Below are 14,368 nucleotides of genomic sequence, written 5' to 3'. Positions count from 1 at the left end.
TTTCATGGACCTCCCCATCACCATAACCTCAATCAAACCCTTCATAAAAATCACAACTTGAACCCCAAAAACAACCACCGCGGTTGAGATGTCCCCGCCGCTCCCACCGCCACTAACCAACCGTCTCTTAGGGCAGCCCATCACCAACCTTCCCTCCTTACCGGATCTCTACCTCACCACCCTCTCCGTCTGCTTCCTCTTCACCTCCTCCAGGTCCCACCACTCCACCTCCTGCCCCTTCCCCTCTCTCCCTCTCAACCGTCGCCGTTTCCTCAAAATCCCCGCCATGTCCCACTCCACCACGTCATCTTCGCCACCAAACCCTTCAAACAACAACCTCCTCAGCAGCCTCAACCCCCGCCACAGCTTCGCGTCCCCGCAGTCCCTCTCCGACTGGCTCAAACCGCGGTTACCCACTGATTCCTTCGCGACATGGGGCGTCAAGCCCGGCACCAAGAACGTCCACAACCTCTGGCTCGAGATCGCCGAGGGCGAAACCTCACTCGAAGACTCCACCCCGCCGATCCGAACCGTTCAGGTCGTCACGGTTCGGGTCACCGGAAAGGATGGGAAGTTCCTGGTGGAGTCTCACCAAGAATTGTCAGACGGGAACGTGAGGAAACGTGGCAGACCCTTGTCGGAGAAGATGAAGCCCAACGAGGACCCTGAATCCGCCGCCGTGAGGGCCATCAGGGAAGAGCTTGGCTCCCTGATAGGGGGTGGCGCTGAAGGCGACATTGTGACGATTGATCCGAATTCGTATGAGATGAGGGAGGAGGTGCGGTGTTCGGGTTCGTACCCGGGCTTGCCAGGTTGCTATGTTCTGCACACGTTGAACGCCACCGTGGAGGGTTTGCCGGAGGGTGATTTTTGCACCTATGAGCATGATGAGTACTCTTGTTTGGATGACAAGAAAGTGGCAAACCAGGCTGTGGGTGTCAGGAAACATCATTGGACATGGGTTAGTGCTGATTCTTTGGAACATTGATGTCAGTTTTTCTTTAGTTTTTACTTTGAAATTTAGATAATTTTTTTGGGGTGGTGATGGAGATGCTATGTTTGCCTATGAATATTGGGACTCTGGAGCATGCTTGCCATTTATGTAGGCATTTTCTCATTATTCATGGTCTTTTATCATTAGTATTAATCTTGACTCTAAAGTATGAAGAGTGTGAAGTTTTTGTATCAGTATAAATTGATCAATTTTTGGAGCTTATAAATTGAAATTGAAGATCAACTTTGGCAGTTGCTTGTGATCTTTTAAGCATGGCCCGAAAGCTCATTGTCTCATTAAGAATCCGTTTGGTATGCCCTGTCTGTAGCATTGATTTTCCAGTTTAGTATTTCACTGTATATATGCTTAAGCCACTTTTTCTGATGTTCAGGATGTTACCTGTAAATATTGAGGTTTACATAAGTTCACATAATCTTAGAACCTTCAATCACAAAGGGTAAACTCAACTCTTGGTGGTTTAATTAGCTTTATATATGTAGTTTAACAGCCCATTCAAATTGGCTTGCTGTAATTTGAGCTGTGTATAGGAGTTTGTTTTGCTTAAAGCTATTTTGACAATGGTGATAATGCTATAGATGAGGACTAGTTTCTGTTGATGATGTACTTATGGCATTTTGGAGTAACACTACTGCTCCGTGGATCAATCTGTGCATTGATCAATCTACTTGTTAGATACATATTGTGTCTGGTTTGGCTAGTGTCTCTGCCACTCATAAGTGACAGCATCGCTTAGTTGTTCAGCTCATGACTCCAATTCATTTATTTTCTGTGATCAATTTTAGGATTGAGTATCTGGATTTCTACTCACATATAAGTAGGCTTAGTGCATTTATCATTTTATTGAGAAGCAAAACTAATAATCATATTTATAAACGGGCTACTTACTTGAACTTATTTGTTCCTTTCCAACTACAGAAACCTTGTGTCGGTCAGGACACAGGAAGTAGTTAAATGCTTTAATTGAAACGACCTCCCCTTGTAGTTAAATTGTGTAGATAGAGTGCAGGGTAGTAAAATACATTTTAGAAGAATCTTATAATGACTCATGTGTATAACTTGCTTTGGCATTAGGGGATGTAGCATATCCATCGAAAGCTATAGTAGATTGAGATTCCTTCATCAATATTGAATTTCAAATAGAAATTAGAAATATTGGAGAGGAGATTAGTCACTTGGCGTGTTGTTGTTGGTGGTCTAAAACAACGACAAAGCATCCTAAATATAAATAATTTAATTTATGAATGAGATGTAGGTCAGTTATGGAGATCACACTCTTTAATTTATAAAGAAAACGGTATATAATCTGAGTGTACTAATTCAATTTGATTTGTCAAAATTAAAACTGAGATCTAAATATAGGTGTGGAAACGGGAAAGGTTTAATATTGATAATTTAAAAACTTATGGTTAATTAAATTTAAGTAATACTAGTTACTTAGAAGCCTTATATTTTTTTTTGGTACATAAAATGGTAGAACAGAGAGAAAGCACCTCCAGACAACCGGGCAGGGCGCTTAGAAGCCTTATATTGACTAGATATATGACTAACTAAGTTCTTATGTAGGATAGAGTAACTCATCTCTAAGCTAACTTTTGGGTGAAGTTATGTGTAAGTCAAATTATAAGATGATATCAGAGCTTATCATAGATTCGTTTATTAAAGATTATTCATATATGAGCCACATGCATATGTTAATTCCTAAAAAAAATTCACACTTCAAATGTCCAGTCTTTGATGTGAGAGTGTGTGTTGCGAAGTCTCATATTGGCTAGAGATATGATTTAATAAATCATTATCTAGGATAGAACAATCCTCATCTCTAAGCTAGCATTTGATGTAGAGTTACAAATTTCAAGTTGTTAGAAATATCATATGAGGTCATTTGTGTTATTTATCCAACAACTTAAGTTTTTGGGATGATAGTTGATTCATGACATGTATCAGAGTCTCTACAATAACAATAAAAGGTCTAGAATTTTTTTTTGTTACACGAGAAAGGCTAAACAAAATCAGGAACTAAGTTACATTCTCCAAACATAAAGAGGCAATGATAGAGGACGGTGTTTGTCGCTACACTCAATGAGGAGAGCCTTCTGTAGAAGCTTGGCGGGCCAAAAAATCCGCTACATTTTTCTTTTCATGAGGTAGATAGACCCCAATTTGATTATTGTTAAACAAATTGAAATTCAATACATGGTATATGAACTTGTACATTCTTTATGTTTCAAGCCCAAGAAAGTCTTGTATGAGGTATGTGTTGTAAAAGGTACATGTCTAATTCATGCATCATATACCTAATGATTTAATTTTTTTTAGACAATTAGTTCATGCTAATTGTGCCAATAGATGAAAATTAAGTAATTAAGATAAGAAAACTGAGGTCATTAGTATAAAGAGATCACATGGCACATTTTTTAAGTTGATAAGAAGATAATGAGAATATCACTTAGATCTTGATGTAAACTAGTCAAAGACCAACTAATCAAACAGGCCCTTGATTCTGATCTCATATGCGAATCAAGAAGTGGAAGAAACAAAGACCACAGTGAATGAAGCATAGAGTAGCCACGTTACCAAGAAGAAAGAGAAGAACCCAAACCTCAAATAACAAAATACAATCCAGAACCAGAATATTTCATCCTCATCCCAGACAATTACAACAAGCCCAACACCAACCTCTTATTTCATTTTAATTTCAAAAAAAAAACCTCCTATTTCATTTTATTTTCCCATAAAACTAAAAAAACCTTTCAATTCTTCTTCATCCATCCAAACCCTTCTCTCCTTCATCCCCACCCATCATGATCATGGACCTCTCCATTCATCATAATAATCACAACTTGAATCCTAAAAACAACCACCGTGGTTGAGATGTCCCCGCCGCCGCCACCGCCACTAATAACCAACCACCTCCTAGGACAGCCCATCACCAACCTCCCCTCCTTACCTGATCTCTTCCTCACCGCCCTCTCCGTCTGCTTCCTCTTCACCTCCTCCAGGTCCCACCCCACCACCTCCTGCCCCATCCTCTCACTCCCTCTCAACCCTCGCCGGTTCCTCAAAATCCCCGCCATGTCTCACTCCGCCACGTCATCATCGCCACCAAACCCCACCACCGCAAAAACCAACCTCCTCAGCCTCAACCGCCGCCACAGCTTCGCGTCCCCGCAGTGCCTCTCCGACTGGCTCAAACCGCGGTTACCCTCTGATTCCTTCGCCACATGGGGCGTCAAGCCCGGCACCAAGAACGTGCACAACCTCTGGCTCGAGATCGCCGAGGGCGAAACCTCCCTCGAAGACTCCACCCCGCCGATCCGAACCGTGCAGGTCGTCACGGTTCGTGTCACCGGGAAGGACGGGAAGTTCCTGGTGGAGTCTCACCAGGAGTTGTCGGACGGGAACGTGAGGAAGCGGGGGAGACCCTTGTCGGAGAAGATGAAGCCCAACGAGGACCCTGAATCCGCCGCCGTGAGGGCCATCAGGGAAGAGCTTGGGTCCCTGATCGGCGGCTGCGGGGGCGTGGTAGGCGATGGAATTGAGGTGGGTGATATAGTGACGATTGACCCGAATTCGTATGAGATGAGGGTGGAGGAACGGTGTTCCGGCTCGTACCCGGGTTTGCCCGGTTGCTACGTTCTGCACACGTTGAATGCCACGGTGGAGGGTTTGCCGGAGGGTGATTTTTGCACCTATGAGCTTGATGAGTACTCTGGTTTTGATGACAAGAAAGTTGCAAACCAGGCTGTGTATGTCAGGAAACATTATTGGACATGGGTTAGTGCTGATTCCATAGAACCTTAGATGTCAATTGTTCTCTTTTCTTGTAGGTTTAACCTGAAATTTTGATATGTTTTTGGGTGGGGGTGGAGATGCTATGTTTGCTTATAAATATTGATGCCAATCCATTGTATATCATGTTTTGGGATGATGGAGTTTTACATATAGAGTCAAGTTGTTGTTACTAGCTTATGTATAGATAACACACTCAAAGTTTGGCTTTGTTTGTAGCTAATTCACACTCAATCAAGCGCAAAGAACTTGTTTGAGTTCTTCTTTAAATTTGTATTCACACAATGATATAAGGTGATGTACATATACTTACCAAAGTTGGTTACAAAGTCTCATGATCCGGCAGAGATAGTTAATAATTCTTGGTTGTTCAAAGTAATCGATTTGTATAATTAATGACTGAATAACATGGACTACTTTATTTCATAATTCCAGTGCGTGTACAACAGACGATCATCTTTTATCATGACCATGTTTAAGGGAGAATGTTAGATATTAAACTTGGCCACGGGAGATGCCGGAGTAGTCCAAATTTGTTGTTGTACTCGCACTGAAATTATCAAACAAAGTAGTATATGCTATTAGGCTGTTAGTTGTAAAAATATGTTGCTTTAAATAGTCAAGAATTTGTAGGTTTCCATGTCGGTTTATAAGGCTCTTGTAATTGATCTTTGTTAGTATATATAGCACCCTGCCTCATTGTTTATAATATATGTGTGTGCAAGAAAATTAAGCAGAAAGTGAGATGAACTCCAACTAGTTTTTGAAGTTTGATTTAAGTGTGAATTGTCTTCAAACAATAGCTGAAATTCTTTAGTCTTGTCACTCCAATTGAAATATTGTCTGTCAAATCTATCTCGTAAGTGCTTATTTGTATAGCTATTTTATTTCAACAAGAAATTTTTGTGTTGGCAATTGCAACTGGTATATAATATTCTGCTTTCTCTGTAATTATGCTGCATTAGCCGCTTGCGTTGGTTGTAACTTGTGAACCTGACATTTCAATGATTTCATGACTCTTACTTCACTGTTTTGTGCTCTAGCATTTGCTTGTCAGTTGTGACTATTTGAGGTATACTGGATAGGTTCTTGTCCAAATTTAAGAATCTCTGAATTTCGTAGCATGTGTTAGGCGAGCTTTGACATGGTGGTTTGGGTGTGTAATGAAATGAAGCTCTAAATTGGTGTTACATTCTTGAATGGGGAATTCCCTATCTGTTAGGAAGTATATTAGAAAATTATATGTCAGAACTCAGATGGAATGAGGGAGTGTTTCTGTTCCTCCATTGAGGGGATCTTCTTTATACGTATGTATACCTGTTAGTGTTAACAAAATGGAAAACTGTAGTTGGAATAACTAACTCTAACCACCATTGGATGCAAGCATAAATTATGTAGAGCTGCTATAATTGCTATGTTATGTATAACTGTCTCTATTCATCGACGCATCAACACTAATTATATCTCATGATAAGTATTTTAAAACGGTGTAATCTGTGAGCATAACAGTTAGTTAATGAGTTCGTTAGAGAATAGTTAACTAATTGTGAGCATAACGGTTAGTTAATGAGTTCGTTTAGAGAAGAGCGAGGAGAGACTATAAATAAGAGGGTGAAGGGAATAGGTATGGCTCTTTCAAGTCCAAACACGTACTATAATTTTATTTTACTTTTAAGCTGATTTATGAAAGAGCCACTCACGGACACAGACTTGTATCAATGAAAATGTAGGTAAGGTATTCAAAGCTTCACTATCTTTCCTTCTTCGATTGGTCCTATAACCAGATCTTCATCTTCATAAAAAAAAAACTACAAACCTAAAACAACTTTTATTCGAAATATTATTTTAGATAATGAAAAGATCCCGAAGCTTTAACAAAGATAGAGAGGGAGAGATGCCTCTTCATCTTTATCTGCAATCTCCATCCAATATCAAGTCTTCCCCTTCTCCTCTGCTACAGAATATGCCTCTTCTTTCCATCTTTCTCTTCCCATTTCCACCACCGCCTCTGTTCCTCATCATCTATGAACACATAAACTTTAGATGAACCTAACATTTCCTTTGCCTTCATCATCCCTGAACCCTAAACCCAAATCAACAACAGAACATTGAGGAAAACTCGCTGCCGCTGCGCCCTAGTTGCGATCTCCTCCACAAGCTGCGCTGCTTCGTCAAAATCATTCCTTCAGAGTTTGCATCTTTTTAAAGAATTTGTGCAGATCTGGTTTTTCATACCCTAAAGGTTGTACCGAAGGATTTGTTTCTTGAAAACGATACCGTATGAGACTGGTGTTAATAGTTTCCATCTGGGACATTGTTAGCAGTTGTTATAGAGAGTGAGAATTTTATTCAATCCTTTGTTTGATCTTGAATTTAATTATGTATTCATGTTCATTAGAATTGGAATGGTTTTCTAGAATCAAACAAGAGCAAACTAGTGTCAAGGTGAATTCTTTTTAAGTTGGAAATTTGAATTAATAAATTCAGAGGTTTTTTTTTTTTTTTAAAAAATTTTCTGAGGGACTAAATTGACATAATAAGATGTGAGTCATTGATGACGTGTCAAGTCAATGTGGTAAAAATGGTGACATTTGAACTTTTCCGTCTGAGGGGCCAACGAAAACCTCAATCAAGGACTAACTTGACCGACGACGACAAATTCGAGGATGAAAAAAGACCATTTCCAAAGTATGAAGACTTATTCGTCATAAGTGAACACAATCAGGAACCAAAATGGTTGTTTACTCTTCTATTTTCCTAAGTTATGGTTACATTAGGCAGGTAATACATTTCAAATTTTTTTCAGTTCTTTCTTTCACTTTCTCTGTACCAATCCTATCAATTGACATTAGATGCGAAATGGAGTGAATGAGATGCTAACAGCTTGCTACTGATGCTTTGATGCTTTGAGACTGTTGCTATTTGTGATGCATCTCATTAGAAATATAAGATAAAAGAATTCATGTATTTGTAGCCAGCAAGTTATTTTTTTTAAATAATCAGTTTATGAAATATATCAAAATATTTATGATCAAGTGTTATAGAGTTCCGTTTTTGTCGTTACTATTTTTCTAATAAAAAGTTGAATATGTTCAAGCTACAAAGTGGATTTGTGCAATGTTTATATTTGAAGTCCAAAAGACACTTACATGAGGGATGTATTAGAAATATATATTAAATCACATTTGTTTCTCTTCATCCAATAGATTAAATTAGGGTTAAATATGTTTTTGTCCTCAACTTATACATTGAAATTAGAAATTGTCCCTAAAAAAACCTCTATTTGCATCCCTGAAATTTTTTGTTTGTTTGTAAATAGTCCCTGTGACATCATAATGCTTATTTGACATTAATTTTATCCATTACTGGTCCACATGTTTAATGAAACTGAGTTGGATTTCCTTTTCCTTTTTTCTTTATTTTTTGAATTCCATATAATTAACATAAAATTAACCTTATTTAATAACTTAATTAACTCAACAAAATTAAACTCAATTTTCATCTTCTTCCTCATCCTCCCACTCCCATCCAACAACACCACAAATACCCCCCCCCCCAACCACCACTACAAGATTTTTGAAGTTTAGCCTCCAAAAAATATATAGCGAAACCTTGTAGCAAATTCCTAGCAAAACGTCTTTGGCTACCAAAAATTTTCGTTTAGCCTTTAAAATGTGGCTTAACTACTCTCTTGAGAGAGGCTATGAATGATATGGTGTAGGTCAAACTAATTTTTTAGTATAGAATCCTGTTCTGGTTTGGGGTTGAACACAAATATTGGATTTGGCTTTGATTTGATATTGGTTTGTTGTTGAGAAGAAAGCTTGAGTTAGTGGGAAGAATATTGGGGCTAAGATGAATAATTAAGGCTTAATTGAGGCTGAGATGATTAATTAGGGTTAATATTGATTTTCAATTAATCATAACATGTGGCATTACTTAGATTTAACAAAATAAAAAAAGCCACGTAGAAAAGCTAACTGGGTAAAAAATTAAGACACATCAGACAGAAACACACGTTGTCCTTAATTGGATTAAAAAAAAATTTAGGGACCCAATTTGATGTGAAAATTTTACAAGGATCAGGTCTGATTCCCTTTATAATTACAGAGATCAAAAGAGTATTTAAGACTTAAAATGTTGGTAGCCTGATTTGAGTAGTTGATTGGCTTCCAAACTTTTTGCCCACAAATTACTAGCAAATTTTAAAAACTTCCTAGCTACTAAAGAACAAAACTGTAGCAAAACATGACAATTTTTGTTTTACTTTCCTAGCACTCCTACTAGGTATATCGAAGCTATTTGTTAACAAATTGGCAGGAAAATGGTGTTAACCTTGGTAGCAATTTTACAACTAATTAGTAGCTATTAATTATTTTAAAAGAAATTTTTTTATACCAACTTACGACTGATTTTGTACAATTTTTTTTATAACAGTCTTTTTTTATATTAATTTAAATATTTAATTCATTTAAATATCACGTAAATAATTCAAATTAACATTACTTTTATATTTTTATTTATCCTAACTATACATGTATAAAACGAGGCCTCTATGATCTTCCACCATCGTTGCCGCAAATTTCTTATCTCCTCACCTCCCAGATTTCTGCGGTTCAAGCTGGCCAATCCCCTAGCCCAGCTTTGCTCCTCCCCTTCTGAAAGACTGTGCAAGTTGCCATTTGATGAACTCCAAAAAGCACAGCTTTTCTCTCTGTCTTGCTTGTTGAAATACCATGATTCTGCTACTGTAGCCTAGGAGGAAAAATCTGATGGCTCCACAAAACCACTAGCATGTGATGAACCACCATCCCCTGTCTTAAAGGGGAAAACTAGAGGTCGCGTACCATGAGGCAGGCCACGCTGTGGTGGCCAGATACACAAAGGGGGCTCCCTCAATTACAGAGGCAACTATTATTCCGACAAAGGATTACTTAGGTCGCGTGACTCTTTCCCATAAGAAAAATTCATTGCTGCGATCTCGTCGGAGCTTCTAGCTCTCATTGACGTGGCTTTTGGAGGTCAGGTAGCGGAAGAAATCATGTTTGGTCAAGATGAAGTCTCAACTGGAGCCATGAGTGATTTTAAGCAGGCAACGCTGATGGCCACTCGGATGATAACCCTATATGGAATGGATAGGGTTATAGGGTGACGAACGCACTGTCGCGGGTGCGTGCCAAAGTATTCTGCTTTGAATGCAGTACAAGGTGTTGAACACCAGGATCGATCTCACAAGGACTCGGTGAGGTATTAATTGATAATAGAGTAAAACAAAGCAATTAAAAAGGGGGTTTGATTGATTTGATTGTAAAGTAACAAACAAAACTTAAAAGAGATTTAATCAAATAAAAGAAAGTGTTAGTCATCGGATTATAACATTCAAATGCAACAAACCTTCATTGGTTACAAAAGATTAATTCTTCCTTATTGTTTCCCTAATTCGTGAGAGTTGATTAACTAAGCGAAAATCAATTCACAGTTTCCTAAACTAAGCGATTAAGAAACAGTTACGAACTAACATGAACTAAGCGAACATGCATAAACTCTTATTTCTAAAACTACGGAATTAAGCAAACCTTAGATCAGAAATAGAGATGAAGAGAATTAATAAGAACAAATTCACATGAAGAATAGAACCTCAAGTTTGCAAACACAAGAATATTAAAAATCCTAAGACTAACTATGGAGTTTAGCAACTCATACTAGAAAAGATGGAGAGTGATATTAGGAGAAGGTGGAGGAGGTGATGGTGAGATGTGGTGAGGTGGTGAGGTCTAACAAAAGCCTAAACTCACTTATTTATACTAATAAATAATCTTGTTCATCAAGTAACAATCTTTGTTATCTAAATCTTTTCTAAATCTTCACAAAATCGGGCCCACATAAAGGAGTAAGTTGCTGAACAATCAGGCATTCGCGGGTCCCACAAGAATTCTGAATCTTCAATTGAGGTAAACATGAGAGTTGTAGCTCTTTAAGTCAGCTTCGCGGGCCTTCAATTGGATCCTAATTCGGAGTTCTGTAGCCCAAGATATGATCATTTTAGTGCAGACTGTTCCAGACTCGCAGGATTAGCGACAGCAACTTTGAAAGGACATTCTGACCAAGTTTGAGGCTAATTCTTGAATTATGCTGAATATGAAAGTTGTAGGGCTTCGAGTTATCTTTCCAACGACATATTATTCGCCCAATTTGGATATTTGTAGCTCCAGGTTCAACCTGTTCTAGCAAAACAATCACAGAAACTAAAAGTGTAGAATTAAGCATTTTTCCATGAATAATCCAAATAAGCACTAATGGTCAAAACATGGCTATGTCATAACAATTAAGCACAAAAATGTATATAATGAAGCTTAGAAAGACACATGTAAAGTGCATCAATTATGCGCTTATCAAATACCCCTACACTTAACCTTTTGCACTCCTGGGCAAAACTTAACTTCAAAGAAGATTCAGAAAATCAATTATGATAACAAGTACTTCCTAAAACATAAAAACTCAGCTCACACTTATCTTTGAGAAGTAGAAATTCAGATTTATGAGCAAGAAAACAACCCTTTCATTTTCCACAAAGATTAGACAAATTAGATTCCATCACCTACATTCCAAGCCAACAAGAAATTTCAAATTGAACATCAAAGTTGGATGCAAGTGTTATACTCTCTACTCTCAAGTGTTTGGGCTTGTGTTTAATCATGCTTAAGCAACTCTCATCATTTCATGGAAACATGCATCTATCATAGGCTTGACAAGATTCTAACACACCAATTAAATTGAACAAATGCATACAAAGATCAAAGGACTTTTGAAGGTTGTAATGAGGCTAAGGTCAAGGAAGGATTTATGAAAGATATTCAGAGTTAAAACCTTAGGAAAAATAAGAGCAATGGGGAAAAATTCAAATTAAACTTACTCACAACCCCAAGAATTAACACATTCTTCCTTTTACAACTTCATTTTTTCAACTTTCACTTCCTTTTCTTTCTTTAGTACCTTCCTTCACTTTGTAACTTCTTTTTTTTTTTCTTTTTCTTTTTTTGACATTTTCATATTTTTCTTTTTTTTTTCTTTCAACTTCTTTTCAGCTTGCTTATAATTTATCCTCAAGGAAGGCACCTCTTTGGAGCACCTTAGACCATGCATTCAAATAAATCACCCCGCACTTGTTGAATACTCATTCCCAAGTCAATTCCAAAGCTCTTACATTTCCTAAGGTAAGGTATCATCATTGTTTTTCACTTAGGCTTGTAATGAGCTACAAAAGAATAGAGATATTAGGCTCAAAGGGGTTAAAACAAAGGTTAAAACATGCAAGGTAAGCTTTTTAGGCAAATAGCTTATTGAAAAAGAATGCCTTATCACATCAAAGTATGAAAATGAACAACAATTTGAGCCAAAATCAAGTCAAGTTCTGTAGTGCATATAAACATGAGGAAATCACACAAGAAAGAAGAGAATCATGGCAAAGATATTACCATTCAAGTGTTTGGTCCAAAATCTCACAAGGTAGTCTCACATGGCAAGCATATAACACAATGAATCCAACAAATCAGTTCTCAATGCAAATCATGATGAACTCAAAATGCAAGCAACTTCATCCAAAACAGACATGAAACTTAACAGAAAAGTGGTTACATTGCTCACAAACTCAACATCTCTAAAACTCATTGAAAAAGTGTGAACTCTTTTATTGAAAACAATAAAAACAAAGCAAATAAATTGAAATTGCAAACTATCCTAACTGAGGTTCTACTACTCCTAAATAAGATTCCCACCCCCACACTTAAATCACACATTGTCCATAATGTGAGGCACAAATCATCAAATAAATTAGGCAAGTGTAATAAAAGAGAAAGGTTAGGAAAAACCAGGGATCAAGGGAGCTGGCGAGACATGAAACCTGGTAATGCTCTGAAAAATGCTATCACCTGGATCTGGTGGAGGCCTTGCATTAAGCGGAAGCTCATAGTCTTGAGGCACAGCAGCAACAATCCACAAGTCAGGTGGCTTTGGAGGGATCTCCTCATCAAAAGGCTGAACAAACACAAACTGCTTTCTAGCACCTTCAGCATGTCTCATGACAATGATCAGTTTCAGTAAAAACTTTTTTCAAGCATGTGTATCACCTGAAATAAGAGTAAATGAAATATTAGTACATTCAACAATCAACTCTTTGTCTGGAGGCTTTGGTAGAGGTTTCAAAAAGTATTCCTCCATTGAGGTGGGCTCCTTGCAATCAAAAGAGTCTCCAATAAGCACAACTTTTTCAAAAATGTCTAGATTAATTAAAAGCGGCTTATGTGGAAAAATTGCTAATTTAGATTCACGTTCTACATCCATCTTCTTAACTTCATCCCTTGCAAAACATTTCCTGAAATCATCCAACAACTTATTTTCTTCTTCACCATGATACATCTTCTCACTCTCATAAGTTCTCTGTGGAAGAGGGAGATGTATTGCTTGTTGGTTGTCTTCATCGTTAGAATTAGCATCAGAAGCAACATTGGCTTCAAACTCATTAACTTCACAAGAACCATCAGTGCTAGCATCAAGATGAGTATCAACACAAGGATTAACTTCATCATCAATCTCCGCATCAACTTCATTTTGCAATGTGGGAGCGCGTGCAACTAGCTCGTTAACTGGAGCTTGTAAATTTGCAGTATCTTGCAGGTGTTGATCAGCATTTGCATTGAGATTTGCAGACATTTGGTTCAACATGTCTTGAATTTCTTGCAATATGGAAGGTTCCTCGTGTCGAGGTTGTTGAAACTGGGCTTGGTTTGCTTCATATTGCTTTGAAAGGTCTTCCAAAAATTGGGGTGGATCATTCCAAGGTTGATGGAATTCCTCTTGTGAATGATGTGGATCATGAAAAGGATATTGAAATTCCTCTTGCAGATAGTAGCATGGTGGTGCATAAATAGGCTGTTGGAATTGCCCTTGTGGATGATAGCAAGGTGGGTCACACCAAATATTTTCAAAATTCTCTTGTGGATAACATTGAGGTGACTCAAACTGTTGTTGATAGCTCTTGAGCAACATTTTTATAACAGAAAATTGTAGCTCGTCGAGTCTGGCCTCTAGCTTATCAAGTTTACCTTCCATCACTGCAAAAACTCCACAAACTAACACTTGTGTTCGGTTTTTTTTTTCACCACAACAAAACAAAAAAAAATAAAACAAAACAAAAACACAAACGTTAGTGGAAAAGAAAAAAAAATCAAGTTAGTAAAAAAAAAAAAACGAGTTCAACGTTAGTAAAAAAAAAAGAAATAAAGAAAACAAAAAATTGAACGAGACCTGCAACAATAAAACAAAGAAAAAAAAAGTTAGTAAAAAAAAAATCTAGTACTAATAATAATAAGAATAATAAAGAAGGGAAAGAAGTTAGAAAAGATATCAAAAAAAATATAAAAGATAGGAAAAAGAATTAAAAGATAAGAGATTGGGATAGAAGATATAATAGAACAAAAGAAATAAAAAACTACAATCTAATAAAATAAAAATCAAATCAAATCAAATCAAATCTTTGTTCGCTGGTCTCTTTTTTTTTGTTTTTTA

The 14,368-nt window shown here is 37.4% G+C and overlaps 2 protein-coding genes across 2 annotated transcripts; both read left to right on the top strand.

The window, feature by feature from the left end:
* Positions 1–1,237, top strand: LOC130746970 (uncharacterized). Its single transcript, XM_057599779.1, has one exon. The coding sequence runs from the start codon at positions 89–91 to the stop codon at positions 986–988; it is 900 nt and encodes a 299-aa protein (XP_057455762.1). The 5' UTR covers positions 1–88; the 3' UTR covers positions 989–1,237.
* Positions 1,238–3,571: 2,334 nt separating this feature from the next.
* Positions 3,572–5,074, top strand: LOC130746961 (uncharacterized). The gene has a single exon (XM_057599769.1). It carries the CDS (start codon positions 3,887–3,889, stop codon positions 4,814–4,816), a length of 930 nt encoding a protein of 309 aa, XP_057455752.1. The 5' UTR covers positions 3,572–3,886; the 3' UTR covers positions 4,817–5,074.
* The last annotated feature ends 9,294 nt before the right edge of the window (positions 5,075–14,368 follow it).

Source organism: Lotus japonicus, chromosome 1, assembly GCF_012489685.1.
Source record: "Lotus japonicus ecotype B-129 chromosome 1, LjGifu_v1.2".
Taxonomy (NCBI): domain Eukaryota; kingdom Viridiplantae; phylum Streptophyta; class Magnoliopsida; order Fabales; family Fabaceae; genus Lotus; species Lotus japonicus.
This window is presented reverse-complemented; position numbering and strand designations above follow the sequence as displayed.

Bases quoted from the DNA above. Each gene is read 5' to 3' on its own strand.
- LOC130746970 (XM_057599779.1), top strand. From the start codon at position 89: ATGTCCCCGCCGCTCCCACCGCCACTAACCAACCGTCTCTTAGGGCAG.
- LOC130746961 (XM_057599769.1), top strand. From the start codon at position 3,887: ATGTCCCCGCCGCCGCCACCGCCACTAATAACCAACCACCTCCTAGGA.